This window comes from Mastigoproctus giganteus, chromosome 11 (genome assembly GCF_048544385.1).
Source record: "Mastigoproctus giganteus isolate SK-2022 chromosome 11, ASM4854438v1, whole genome shotgun sequence".
Lineage (NCBI taxonomy): Eukaryota > Metazoa > Arthropoda > Arachnida > Uropygi > Thelyphonidae > Mastigoproctus > Mastigoproctus giganteus.
This window is the reverse complement of record NC_143585.1, coordinates 137,883,337-137,896,410: the sequence shown is the minus strand read 5'-3', so window position 1 is coordinate 137,896,410 and position 13,074 is coordinate 137,883,337. Positions and strand designations below refer to the sequence as shown.

Sequence of the window (13,074 nt, the reverse complement as noted above, 5' to 3'; positions counted from 1 at the left end):
TGCTCACTCTCAAAACCATCAAAAAAGCCAGATACTCAAATGTTTTCCTTCAGTACAAATGTTTGTAGCCAAGCTGCAAATGTGGCTACAAACATTAGTACTAAACAATAATAATACTTTAATGTTTCTATTTAATTTTTTTCTTTTGAATGGTTTTATTTTCTTTACAAAGTGATTGTGAAACAATTCTGAAAGAGGTTGAGAATTGTATCATTAAATTCTTGTTTAGGAAAAATTATCTGTTCTGTACGGATAAAATACATAAATGAAAAAAAAAAAAAAAAAAAAAAAGTCTCCCTAAACAGTTGGTTTCAATTACTGAGATATGTTGTTGAGCCAGTTTTGTTCTGTCTTATTAGGCAGAACAAATCTGAACAATTTGAACACAGATTTAACTCTTTTACAACAATTTCACTTTTCAGCATTTTGAAAAAAAATCACTGTTTTCTCAAAAAATGGCATTTCCAAATAACTTTGTAATGCTGATTTCGAAAATGACTTCAGTGTGCAATCCATCACATCAGGTTTCTATAAAAATCACAAAATAAAATTTGATTTTTCACAAATTTATATTAAGTTTGGTGGAATTTGTGCACTGAAATTATAACAAAATGCTATTTTTACCAGACTTTTATATTTAAATACATGTTAAACACTATTAAAAAGGAAGTGTGGTAAAAGTCCACTAATTATTCACCCTTCATTTTAAAAACTGCTCTATGATAGGTCATATTTTCATCTTTGATTTTGTTGCAGATCCTTCTTTTTCAGTCTCTCTTCTGCGTCTAACAGTAGTCTGTCATCATGTTGACATTCCACCTCCCCTGGAATCTCCATGTCTTTATTGTCCTGGTAAAATCTCTCTTCCTGTTTTTCACTAACACTTCCTAGATTTTCTGAGTAGTTAATGTAGGAGTGTAAAAATGTACCTTGATACTCATGTTGCAGCCCAGCTTCTTGAAATTTGCTAGCATACTTTCAACTATATTCTTGTAGTCTGGATCTTTATTGTTCCTAAGAAGTCCTCACCAACAGACCTGAAGCTAATTCATTAATCATGTCTGTTTTTCTCTTTTATTCATAGTTCCCTCAAAATCTTGGACCCTCATCAGTTTGTAAAAATTGAAGTCAACAAAAATACTTTGTTTTAACTTGTCTTGGGTGATCAGTGTTTAGTACAAAGGTAGTTGAAGCAGGGACATTTCTGAGGTAAAGCTTTTACAAACTGTTTAATCAAATCCGGTTTGATATGCAAGGGTGGAAGGAGGACAGTTTAGATTCAGGCAACAAACTGCCCCTCTTTGGCCAGACCTTGACATCCCAGTGCACACTCCTTGCCTGACTGTCCCACTCACACAAAAAGCAAGGCATTTTTGTTTAGCCAGATCACTGTCCAAATAACATGCTTATACTTTGAAGTCAGCACAGACCAACCAACCATGTTCTTCATACTTAATATATTTAGTAATAGTAATTGCCATATGGTGCAAGGAAACCACAGGCTTTTGTTGCACTGGGGAAAAAAAAAACCCAAGTAGATAAGAAAATATAAATTATGGCTTCCCTCCTCGTACAGGTAACTTTCCAGTTGACCTTTGAATTTGTTCAAACTGTTAGCCTCAACTACCTGTGATAGCAACTGGTTCCAGCAATCAGTGACTCACTGGCTAAAAGAAAATTTCCTACAATCTAATTTAAACCTCAACCTGCGTAATTTGAATGTTTAGCTCCTAGTTCTAGAATTCTTTATAGCAGTGAAAATTCCACCTTCATTCATTTTACTAATCCCTCTCAATGCCTTATAAACCTCAGTCAGGTTACCTCTGAGGTGCCTGGTTGTCAAGCTCTGTTGCCCACATAATGGTGTTTTTCCCCATGTGGTCGTCCTTTTGTCGATCTCACCATTCGAATTGCTTGTCTTTGGACTCTTTCAAGAAGCTCAATGTTTTTTCAGATGAGGTTTCCGTACTTGAATACAGTATTCTAAATGTTGTCTTACAATAGCCTTATTCGATGGGATTACGACCTTGTTCAATAAATCATCGATAGGACACTGGGTTTTCTCTGCTGCCTGTTGACATTGTTCAGAAAACTTCCATCATTAAATAATTTTCAAATTAACATAATCTCTCCCAGATCTGCAAATTATAAACACCAATAGTCCCAAACTTAAACCATATCTGCCCGTATCGTAACTCTCAGATCCCTTTCTTCCTTTACTGTTTTTTATTCAACTCCACCAAGTGTATAATTTATTTTGGGGTTGCTCTTACCCAAATGTAAGACCTTGCATTTTGCTGCATTAAAACTTAGTTGCCACTTTTCTGACCATTTCTGAAGACTGTTCAAGTCATTCTGAAGTATACTGCTTGGTGATTTGCCAACAATGTCTTCAGGTTTTCATATGTTTCTTTCAATTGCACATAGCTACTGGAATTGACATATTTATTTCCATTGTGGTGCAACTTACCTTTGAGACTCCTCTTTGACGAGTCAAAGTCTCCACTTCAGAAGATTGTAACTAATTCCTAAATAGTTCATTAAGTCATTTATATTACTGCAAAAAAACCATTGAATCTTCCTCAGAAAAGTATGGGACCAGTTCTTGTTCTCTGTGTCTGTACTATGAGAAAAACATTCCATGTGCTAGAAGATTTTTTGACTTAAATCTAGAACCAAGGCGTTCTGCAGATTCCTTTGGTAAATTTAAATCTATTGCCAGATCATTGTTCATGCTATGAAAACAGTTGAAGGCTGGACTCGATGTCTCCAGCCATGTAGACTTCAGTTTTATCTTCAGAAGCTCCACTTTTAGGATTTTTTTGCATTGTATCTCTCTACATTAACTAAGCAAAAGTAAGTCTTCACAGTGGTTTGTAGGTTCATGCCAAATCATGGGAACTGCAAATGGCATAGTCTTCTTTTTACTATTTTTCTACAATCTCAATGCTTCAGCACAGGATTTGGCAAACTTTGTGGAGCCCATTGTTTATCTTGGTCACCAAGTTTCACTCCAAAATAAGCACAGTACACATTTTTACAAATTTTGTAATATCTTGTCTTTGCTTGAGGAATAAAAATAACTTCCACAAATATAGCAAAATAAGTTCGGATTGTTCAAACACTTGCGTGAAGACATTTTACTCACCTTTTAGCATAAGTTTGACAAGATAACCTCAAAAAAATACTTAGCTTACACTGACTGATAAACACTGCTGCATGGAGCTTTCAAGGTCAAGAAACAAATGACTGAAGTCATTGTAGTCAACGTGTGAAGATTAAGTTTACAAATTCCCAGCATTTACTCCTAACTTAATATATTCAATAATACAACTCATGACATCAACTTAGTGATTTGTGAAAAAACGGTATGTGATAGAAAAAAGAATTAACAATGTTTCTGAAATCAGCATAAAAAAGTCAATCAAAAACAGCTATTAGTTTACAAACATTGAAAACCATGCAGAGTAATGTTTTCAGTGTATCCTTTTGCTGTATGGCTGTCCCAGAATTATAAACAAATTTTTTTTTTTTAATATATTGCTTGCTCCTCCTCAGGCCCCATTATAGCCTTAGATGCTAATGTGCCATAAAACTCTAAAACAAACAAACAAACAAACAAATCCACAGGCCCACTACTCACTGGATATAAAAGTACCTACGATGACTTACAGAATGATTGACAACAATTTTAGCATCTGTTACAAATTTTTTTTGCACTTATTTCTTGGGTAATATTCTGGTATTGAATTTACTGTATACAACTAGTTCTTTATTGCTTCTAAATTTAATAAATAATTAAATTATTTATTAATAAGTTAAATAATTTTTTTTGATATATTTTCTGTAACAAAAAAAAAAATCACAATTCAAACTCAGTACCATTTTACCAGTTATGTTTTACAATAAAAGCGGAATACCTTTTCAGGTGACTTTTGTTTTCATATTGTCATGTTGAAAGCTGAATCTTATTGGTTGTAGATCTGTCGTTGTCTGTTGTACGTAGGGTTGCCAGACTTCCTTTATTTCAAAGGACAATCCTTTATTTTAGCCAAACTGTCCTTGTTTATTGAAACAAGAAAGGATGCAATTTGTTCTTTATTTTCATTTTTCAATGTCTGTGCCTTGTAATGGTAGTGGCAGATTTCTGTACAGGCGTAGGAGGCATATGCTTCAGACCCCATATGCGCAGGGCCCCCAAACCGACAAAAAATTGCAATTTCATTTCAAAGCTTTAACACAGGATATGTTAAAAACCTCCTCAAATGCAAAATCTGCCACTGAGAATTGAATCATAAAGAGATAATCTTAACCTATTCTAGCCTCTCTAGCTCATATATGTAGTTTCATGAACACTATGCACTTAACTTCATACTTCTCGATGAAATTATATTTTTTTGACAAAGCATAAAAACTTGCACCTGTGTGGCCATGATCTAATTTTCACGAAAATCGTGAGACTGGTGCAACAATTGTAAAGCAGTTATTAATCATTCCAAACTAGAGTTTGAACAGGCTAAGAGTAGAAAACTTGCTTCTTGCCCTAATGGTAGCCAAGCATTCTGGTCTCTTGCCAAAGCTATTGGCCGCAACTTTTGCTCATCTCTGCTCCCACCTCTGTCCAAACCAGAAGGTTCTGTTGTCACTTCAGCCAAGGATAAAGCTGACCTGCTAGCATCCCATTTTTCTTCCAGCTCATGTATTAAAATGATCTTGGTAAAACATCTCCCACCATTCCCAACACGCTCCATTCAATGCCTCCTGTGGTCTTCCGTCAAAAGGATATCAGAAGGATTTTGATGAATCTTGATGTAAGAAAGCTCCAGGTCCTGATGGTATTTCTCCACTTGTTCTCAAAACCTGTGCTCCTGAACTTACTCCTATTCTTTGCCACCTTTTCTCACTTTCTTATTCCAAAGGTATTTTTCTTTCTGCTTGGAAATTTGCTCATATCCAGCCAGTTCCCCTCCCATCCAATTATCGTCCCATTGCAATTACTTCTACTCTTTCTAAAGTAATGGAGAAATCAATTAACCGCCAACTCTTAAACTACCTAGAAACCTTCCATCTGATCAACGATCACCAGTATGGATTCCATCAGTGTCGATCCACTGGTGATATTCTGGCTTATGTTACCCATTTATGGACTAATTCAATGGAAAGGTTCGGTGAAACACAAGTAGTTGCTCTTGACATCTCAAAGGCTTTTGATCGTGTTTGGCATAAAGGTCTTCTAAACAAGCTTCCATCTTATGGTTTGCCAACTGTTTTTAGTAATTGGCTATCCAGTTTTCTCTCTGATTGCTTACTGAGGGTGATGGTAGATGGCTCTCTGTCTTCTGACTTCTCCACTAATGCTGGTGTCCCCCAAGGTTCAGTTCTTTCCCCCACTCTTTTCCTCTTGTATATCAATGACCTTCTTCCATTGACTGGAAATCCTATCCATAGTTTTGCCGATGATAGCACATTGCATTCCACTTTCCATTTTGAGAAACCTTGTACTGCTCAATCAGTTTCAACTTCTCAAAAATCTGCTACCAATTCCTTAAATGCCGATCTTCAGGTAATTCTCCAGTGGGGCAAAGACAACTTAGTTGATTTCAACCCTTCTAAAACTCAGTCTTGTCTTATATCTCGCAAAAAGGATTCTTCTGCTCCTATGCTTATGTTTCGTGACACTCCGATTTCTAGGCAAAATGATATATCTCTTTTGGGGATTACCCTGACTTCTAATCTCTCTTGGCACAAGCACATTACAAATATTGCTTCCTCTGCATCTAAAAAACTTGGTTTTCTCTTTCGCTCTCGGCGTTACTTTTCTTCCAAACAGCTGCTCACTCTGTATAAATCGCAAATCCGCCCTGCCATGGAATATTGCTCCCACATCTGGGGTGGTGCCCCCAAAACCTCTCTCAGGCTTCTTGATTCCGTTCAGAAGAGGGCAGTTATGTTAATTAATGATTCATCTCTAACAGAGTCTCTCCACTCGCTTTCTCATAGACGCACTGTTTCTGCTGCATGCCTCTTCTACAGGTACTTCCATGGGCACTGTTCTTCTGAATTGGCTTCTATAATTCCCACTCTCTCTTTCAAAACAATACGAACACGTGCCGCCACCACCCAACATCCATTTACTGTCCAACTTCAAACCCACAGAACCAACTTTTCATCTTCCTCATTTATTCATTCAACTGCCGTTTTCTGGAACAACCTTCCTTCATACGTATTTCCTGAAAATTACAATCTACAGAAGTTCAAGTCCAATGTCAACAAATATCTTCTTTCATCTTCTCTACCTCCAACCCAAGCACGGTACTAAATACTATAGGTTCTAATACCTCTCGTGTTTGGGGTTCACATAAAAAATAATAATAATAATAATAAAATCATAGGTATCGGAAAAATCACTTTTTATAATATGGAGTTCAATGGCTTTGTTTAAACTGTTTTTCCTATAACTTTACAAAGAAACATTTATCTATTTCATTTATACGGTTATAGGCACCTACATATTTCATGTTATAAAAAAACATATTTTATTTTTTTGCTATCAAAAATGAAACTTCCCCCAAAAAAGAAGAGGCTTAGTTCTTATAGCAAAATTTGGGAGCAAGAATACGAATGGCTAGCTTCAACAAATGATCCTCATGAGGTGAGATGTCTCCTATGCAGAAATGTATTTAAAGTTGGTTATATGGGCACCTTAGCGGTTACTCAGTATTAAGACTCGCAAGCTCATAAATCAGCACCATGGTTTACCATTAAATATTTTAAATTCTAAATTAAACTAAAATTGCAAATATTTATGGTCAAAATATGAAAACTATAATTTTTAAACCAAAGTCTAAAAAATATAAACAAAATGTTTAATTATTAATTAAAAAATCATTCAATTTTCCATTTTTGGGGTGGCAGGGGTTGGAGTGAGAGTTGGAGAAGGTAGCATTAATGATTTTTGAATGTCCTTTAATCCAGTTATAGAAATCTGGCAACCCTAGTTGTACATGACAGTTCCTTCAACCAATGATTCATGCTCTAATGGTGCTGCCAGTGGTTTAGTGCATTCATAGTACAAGTCAGTCATGCTGTACTTTTGTTGAAAGCTACATCAATCAATTGCACTAAGCAACACTACATGGTTCACAAGATGCAAACCATATAGTGTTGTTCAGTGTAACAAAAGCTGTTTTTTTATTCATGGGTGGTCATTTTTAGCAAAATAAGTATTTGTCATAACTTCAAGTTTTTTGTATGTGGTGGGGAGATGCCCAGAGGTAACCTTTGCTGAAATTTCACATAGTTCATATGTGATTAATGCTAAGTGGTCATAAAGGTCTTTCTGTTTATGCTATCTCTGTTTATATTTTTTGTGTTTTTAAAATAAATTGAAATAAAACAATTTTGTTATTGTTTGATTAATAATTTGTATCCCTTAGTGTTATTTTTATGTTGCTCTAATAAAAATTTACAGCAAAGTGAATTTTACTTTATATCTGCACATGTTGCTGACATGCATGACCTGAATATCAGCTCCTTTAGTATTTTATATTTCTGTGCCTTGGCTGCCTTTTGTGAGATATGTTCACCTCCTTGGTTACCCTGTATTGCAATTTAATTTCTCATTCTGTGGATTTTGATATATCCAGGAATGAAATTTTATTCGAGTATGTGAAATTTTCACTGTTCTTTTACAGGTGTTGAATGAAACTTTTCCCAATCATACGTTCTTAATGAATGGGTTAATAGTAGGTATTAAGGTAAGTCGCTACCTTTATTTTTGTCCTTTTTATTTTTATTTCTTTCATTTAATTAATTAATCGGATTACTTTAGCATGTCTAGATTAATATCCACTATTCCATTTACATATATTCTTCAGTCTGCTAGCATGAAGTCCACAGTTATTGATGTCATGCAATATTAAGTGTTCTTATCAGTAAAATTTGTTGAATTGGTTTAGTTTCTTATCAAGAATCGGTGCTAACGACATTTCTATTTTGCTACAATCATTTAGCTTTCTGTTAATTTTGTTCTGAAAGTCACAAAGGAGATTAGGTAAGCTAAGGCATATTACAAGAAGTCTCTGGCAAAGAATGCAAACAGCAAAGACTTCTTTACTTATATAAACACATGAAGGAAGGGAATGAATCACATTGGTCCACTAGATATGAATGGTTTAAATGTTGAACCTACTCAGGTTGCTGACAAATCGAATAGGTATTTTGCATCTACATTCACACATGAGGAATTTTTTAGAAAAGGGGATGTCAGCATGTTTCAAATTCTAATAGGGAGCTGAATGATTTTGTGATAGCTCAGAAAAAATGGAAAATCAATTGTTGAAGCTAAATGTAGAAAAGCACCAAGGGGTGGATGGAATCTATCCAATTATATAAAACCTTAAGCCATTATTATGAGAGCATCCTTGGATTAAGGGAACTCCCCAAGGACTAAAGATGTGAATGTATCCCCAATTCACAAAGGGGGATTAAAGGGTTACATGAGTAATTACAGACCTGTTAGCTTGTCTTCTATTCCTGGGAAAATAATGGAGTCACAGCATGAATTTGTTAAGATGTGGTCTTTCTGACCAATCTGATTAGATACTGTGATGCAATGAGAAAGGAATGGGATGCAAAAAATAATTTTGACACTATATACTTAGATTTGTATAGATCATATGACATCATACACTTAGATTTGTGTAGATTGTGTGACATCATATACTTAGACTTGCATCACATAGATTCTCCTATGAAAAGTTTTGAGGGCTGGGAATACCAGAAATAGACAGATGTAAGGCTAAATGAATTTTTGAAAACTGAGAAGAAAGTGGAGAGAAATTGTTGGAGCTATAAGTGAATAAGTCACCTGCAGCTGATGGAGTCTATCCAGTTATATTAAAAGAAGCAGCAAAAGAGGTAAGCAAACCCTTAATCATAATTATGAGAGCATTCTTGGATTCTGGGGAGAGCCTTATGGTTTTGAATGTGCAAATGTGTCCCTAATTCATGGAGAAGTTTCAAAAGGTGGAGTAATTCCAAACCTGTAAGTTTAAATTCTGTACCAGGGAAATTAATGGAGTCACTGCTTAAACAAGTGATGAAGAAGCAAACGAGATGAGCAAGGCCTTAGTTATAATTATGAGAGAATTTTTGGATTCAAGGGAGGTTCCCTGTAGACTGAAGATGTGCAAATTTCTCCCCAGTTCACAAGGAGGCTGTGAATGGGACATATGAGTAATTACAGACCTGTTAGCTTAACTTTTGTTCCAGGGAAAATAATGGAGTCACTGGTTAAAGAAGTAATGCAGGACCATCTAGACAGGAATGCATTTAAATTTGTTTAGGGGGGTTAGTCTTTCTGACCAATCTGATGGGATACTTTGACACAGTGACAAAGGAACTGGATGCAAAAAATAATTTTGACATCATATACTTAGATTTAGAAAAGTTTTTGTTACTGTTGCATATAAATGACCGTTGAACAAATTGGAGCAGAATGGCATTAAGGGCAATCAAGCCTAGCAACAAACCATAGGTTTGTTGCTAGGCTTGATTCAGACTTGAATGTCTGAATCAAGCTTAGAGGTAATATATTTTCACTTTAAGGTTAAATAAACTTAATTAGACAAAAATTCGTGAGTTTGTATTTTATTTAATTATATTCCATTAGCTTACATATGATTTTTCTAGATCAGTGTTCCCAAACTACTGAGATATACGGACCCTTCAAAAATCAAAAAAAAAAAAAACTTTGTGGACCCCTATATATAACATATGCACATGTGTGTATATATATATATATATTCACACCGTATTTCTTCGATTTAAGACACTTTTTTTTTCCCTATAAACGTTTCTAAAAACAGGGTGCATCTTAGAATTGATGCCGACCTACAATCACAGTTTTTTTTTTTTTTTTTAATTTCCCTGTGCTTTGCACACGGCACCACACGTTTTGTTTTTATGCAGAAATCCCACCTCCAAGTTTGATCATTATCACATTCTCCAATTCCATTGAAGAATAAAGTGCCGTGGGTGATTTCATGGGCTTTCAAAATGTGAAGCCACCATTATTTCATTATAGTGGAACTCACTCAGTGAAAACTAGGAAGTTTTGTTTGTATCTTCGAAAGTACATAAGAAGTGGAGTTAACTGTATTTCGTTCGTTTTGATCACTTATTGCACATTAAAATGTTGTCAAAAAGATTGCACTACAAAGCCGCATTAAAACGAAAAGTTACTGTGTATTCAAAAGAACATGGAAATAGAGCTGCAGGTCGACATTTTGACGTTAGTGAAGTAAATGTTCGTCGTTGGAGAAATGATTGCAATTCCATATTTTTGTGCAAAGCAACAACCAAGTGCTTTACAGGGTCTGAGAAAGGAAGATTTCCACAAGTCAATGAAGCTGTGATACATTTTGTAATGGAGACACGTGCAAAAGGATTACCTATCACTCGACAAGCGATGCAATTGAAAGCTGGAGAAATTGCCAACTCCGTCGGAATAGAGAAAATAATTTTTAAAGGCAGTCATCGCTTGTGAGACAGACTTGTGCATTGTAGTGGATTATTGTTAAGGTGCCAAACATCTCTCTGTCAAAAGATTCCTGCACACTTTCAACAGAAGCTGATTAACCTTCAATGACAGGTGATGAAATTAAGGAAAAAAAAAGAAACTACGAATTTAGTCAAATTGGGAATGCTGATGAAACCCCGGTCTTCTTCGATATGCCTCGAAATTACACCATCAACGCTAAGGGTGCTAAAGAAATCAAGATTATAAGCACGGGCTACGAAAAGCAGCATATCGTTGTGATGCTATGCATCACCGCTGATGGTTGAGAGTTGATACTATATTTAATTTTAAATCAAAATACCATACGAAGAATGAAAATTTCCCCAAAGATGTTATTGTGCATGCACAAAAAATGGATGGATGGATGTCGGCAGAGCTTATGGAAGACTGGCTAAATGTTGTGTGGAATAGATGTCCTGGAAGTCTTCGTAACCCACCTTGCATGCTAGTACTTGATGCATTTCGTAGACATTTGTCCGAACAACTCAAAAATAAAATCGTGCAAAAATGTGGTAATTTTGTTGTGATTCCTGGTGGCATGACTAGCCAACTGCAGCCACTCAACGTTTTAGTCAACAAACCATTTAAGGATTACTTGAGAAAGGAATATGAATCTAGCTGTTGACTGACACCTTTCCGCTGACACTTTCCAGAAAAATTAAGAAAGCGCCATTATCAAAATTGGCAGAATGGGTATCAACAGCTTGGAAGCTAATCCCAGAAAGAATAGTGCAGCAATCATTTAAAAAATGTTTCATCACCAACGCACTTGATGGCTCAGAAGACGATATTATGAGATAATGAATATAATGACTGCTCAGAAGAATCAGACTCTGAATATGAAGTAGACTGATATTGATTCAGATGCAGATATCGACGGCTCAAAAGATTCAGAAGGAAGTGATGAATAACATATCTACTGATAAATACTATTGTTGTTAGTAAATTGAATTCTATTATAATAAAAATATGTGTTAGATATATTTTAGCATTTTATTTATTATTTCTTAGAATCAAAGCTTTTTTTCTGTTGGTGGTACTGAAATTAAGATGCGTCTTGCAATCAGTGCCATCTTAGAATCGAAGAAATACGGTGTGTGCTTTTATAAATTAAAGGAATTAATATGGAACCACTCTTTAGTTCATTAGCACCCTCATATCTTCACTTTTTTAAATACAATTTCACCTTTAATCACAGTATTCCTCACAGTGCCTATCACAATGCCATAATGGGGTTGACTTGAAGATGCATACAGTTGGTCAAACCACTGACTATTATATGTCTTATGACCACAAAAATATTGTTACCTATATTGCTGTGAGCATGGTTTTTAGTTTTACTTTACATAAGTACTATGTTAGAATTAATTATATTATTTATTGTTCCAAAATAATATTAATTCTTGATAATATGTATAATTGATGATATATAATGTGACATTTAAATAAATTAAACAGTTACTATTAAATTGGGTATGTATTAATTATTTAAATTTCAACAATTCTTAGTAAATGATTGTTATTAAATCCATAGAGAGTGTTGATTTATGTACCCACTCAGTGGGCAGTTTTAATTATACACGCACTTGAATCACCCTCTTAAAAGGTTGGTGCATTCTTAATCATTATGTTCATTATTAATGTGATTATACTATCTGTAGGGGCCGCCTCCGTAGCCAGGTGGGAAGGAGCAGCAGTGCGTAGCACACGCTTCTTGATTAGACCGAGGGGTTCGAGCCCATCTCCATCAAATATGGAGGATGCGGAAAGGTCATGGAATGACCACCGCATATTCCCGGAGCAATATGGCTTTAGTTTCTAATGCTCCTAAAAACCAAACAACAAACAAACAAACTATCTGTAGGGTTAGTGTCCCTTTAAGCGAGTAAATTAAAATTTTTCCCAGAACTTTTTTTCAGTATAAAAATGTGGATAAGGGACACGTGGTGTCATGTCCATGATTTATAGGACCTTGACTAAAGGAACAAAGTCATTATCCCTGTATACAAGATGGTGATTAAATCACATTTGAAATATTGCATTCAGGTCTGAAGAAAGTGCACCTAGGAAAAAGAGAACTTCTTTGAGAGTTCAAACAATTGTGATTAGTGATGGGTGAAAATCAGTGCACTTATATAGAACAGTGTAGAAGGTGTGGACTGCAAAGTTTGATGAGACATCTAAGGGGAGATCTGATTGAGGTGTATAATACTGAAAGGATTGAGCAAAATGAATAAGGAGGTGCTCTCTTTCGCTCTCTCATAGCGAGACCAAAACTAGGGGACACAAATAAAGTCTTGCAGAATAACAAAATTTGAGCCTCATGAAGTTCACCTCTGGACAGTGGGGAACACTGAATAAGTTGCCTCTCAACATGACAGATGAAGTAGCTGTTCAAGTCATCAGAACATTAGCTGGGTTATCTAAGACTTTTTTACACCCATGGCAGACATGAAAAGAGAAAGGGGAGGAGTGATGCTTTTAGTTAAGAA

At 35.4% G+C, this 13,074-nt stretch overlaps 1 protein-coding gene across 1 annotated transcript in view; it reads left to right on the top strand.

Moving 5' to 3' along the window:
- The window catches only part of LOC150078465 (solute carrier family 71 member 1), a 172,666-nt gene that overhangs the window by 56,998 nt on the left and 102,594 nt on the right, over positions 1-13,074 (top strand). Inside the window, exon 3 of the mRNA XM_090385072.1 lies at positions 7,695-7,757. Within this exon, the coding sequence (XP_090241198.1) occupies positions 7,695-7,757 (63 nt within the window). The remainder of the gene's footprint in view (positions 1-7,694; positions 7,758-13,074) is intronic.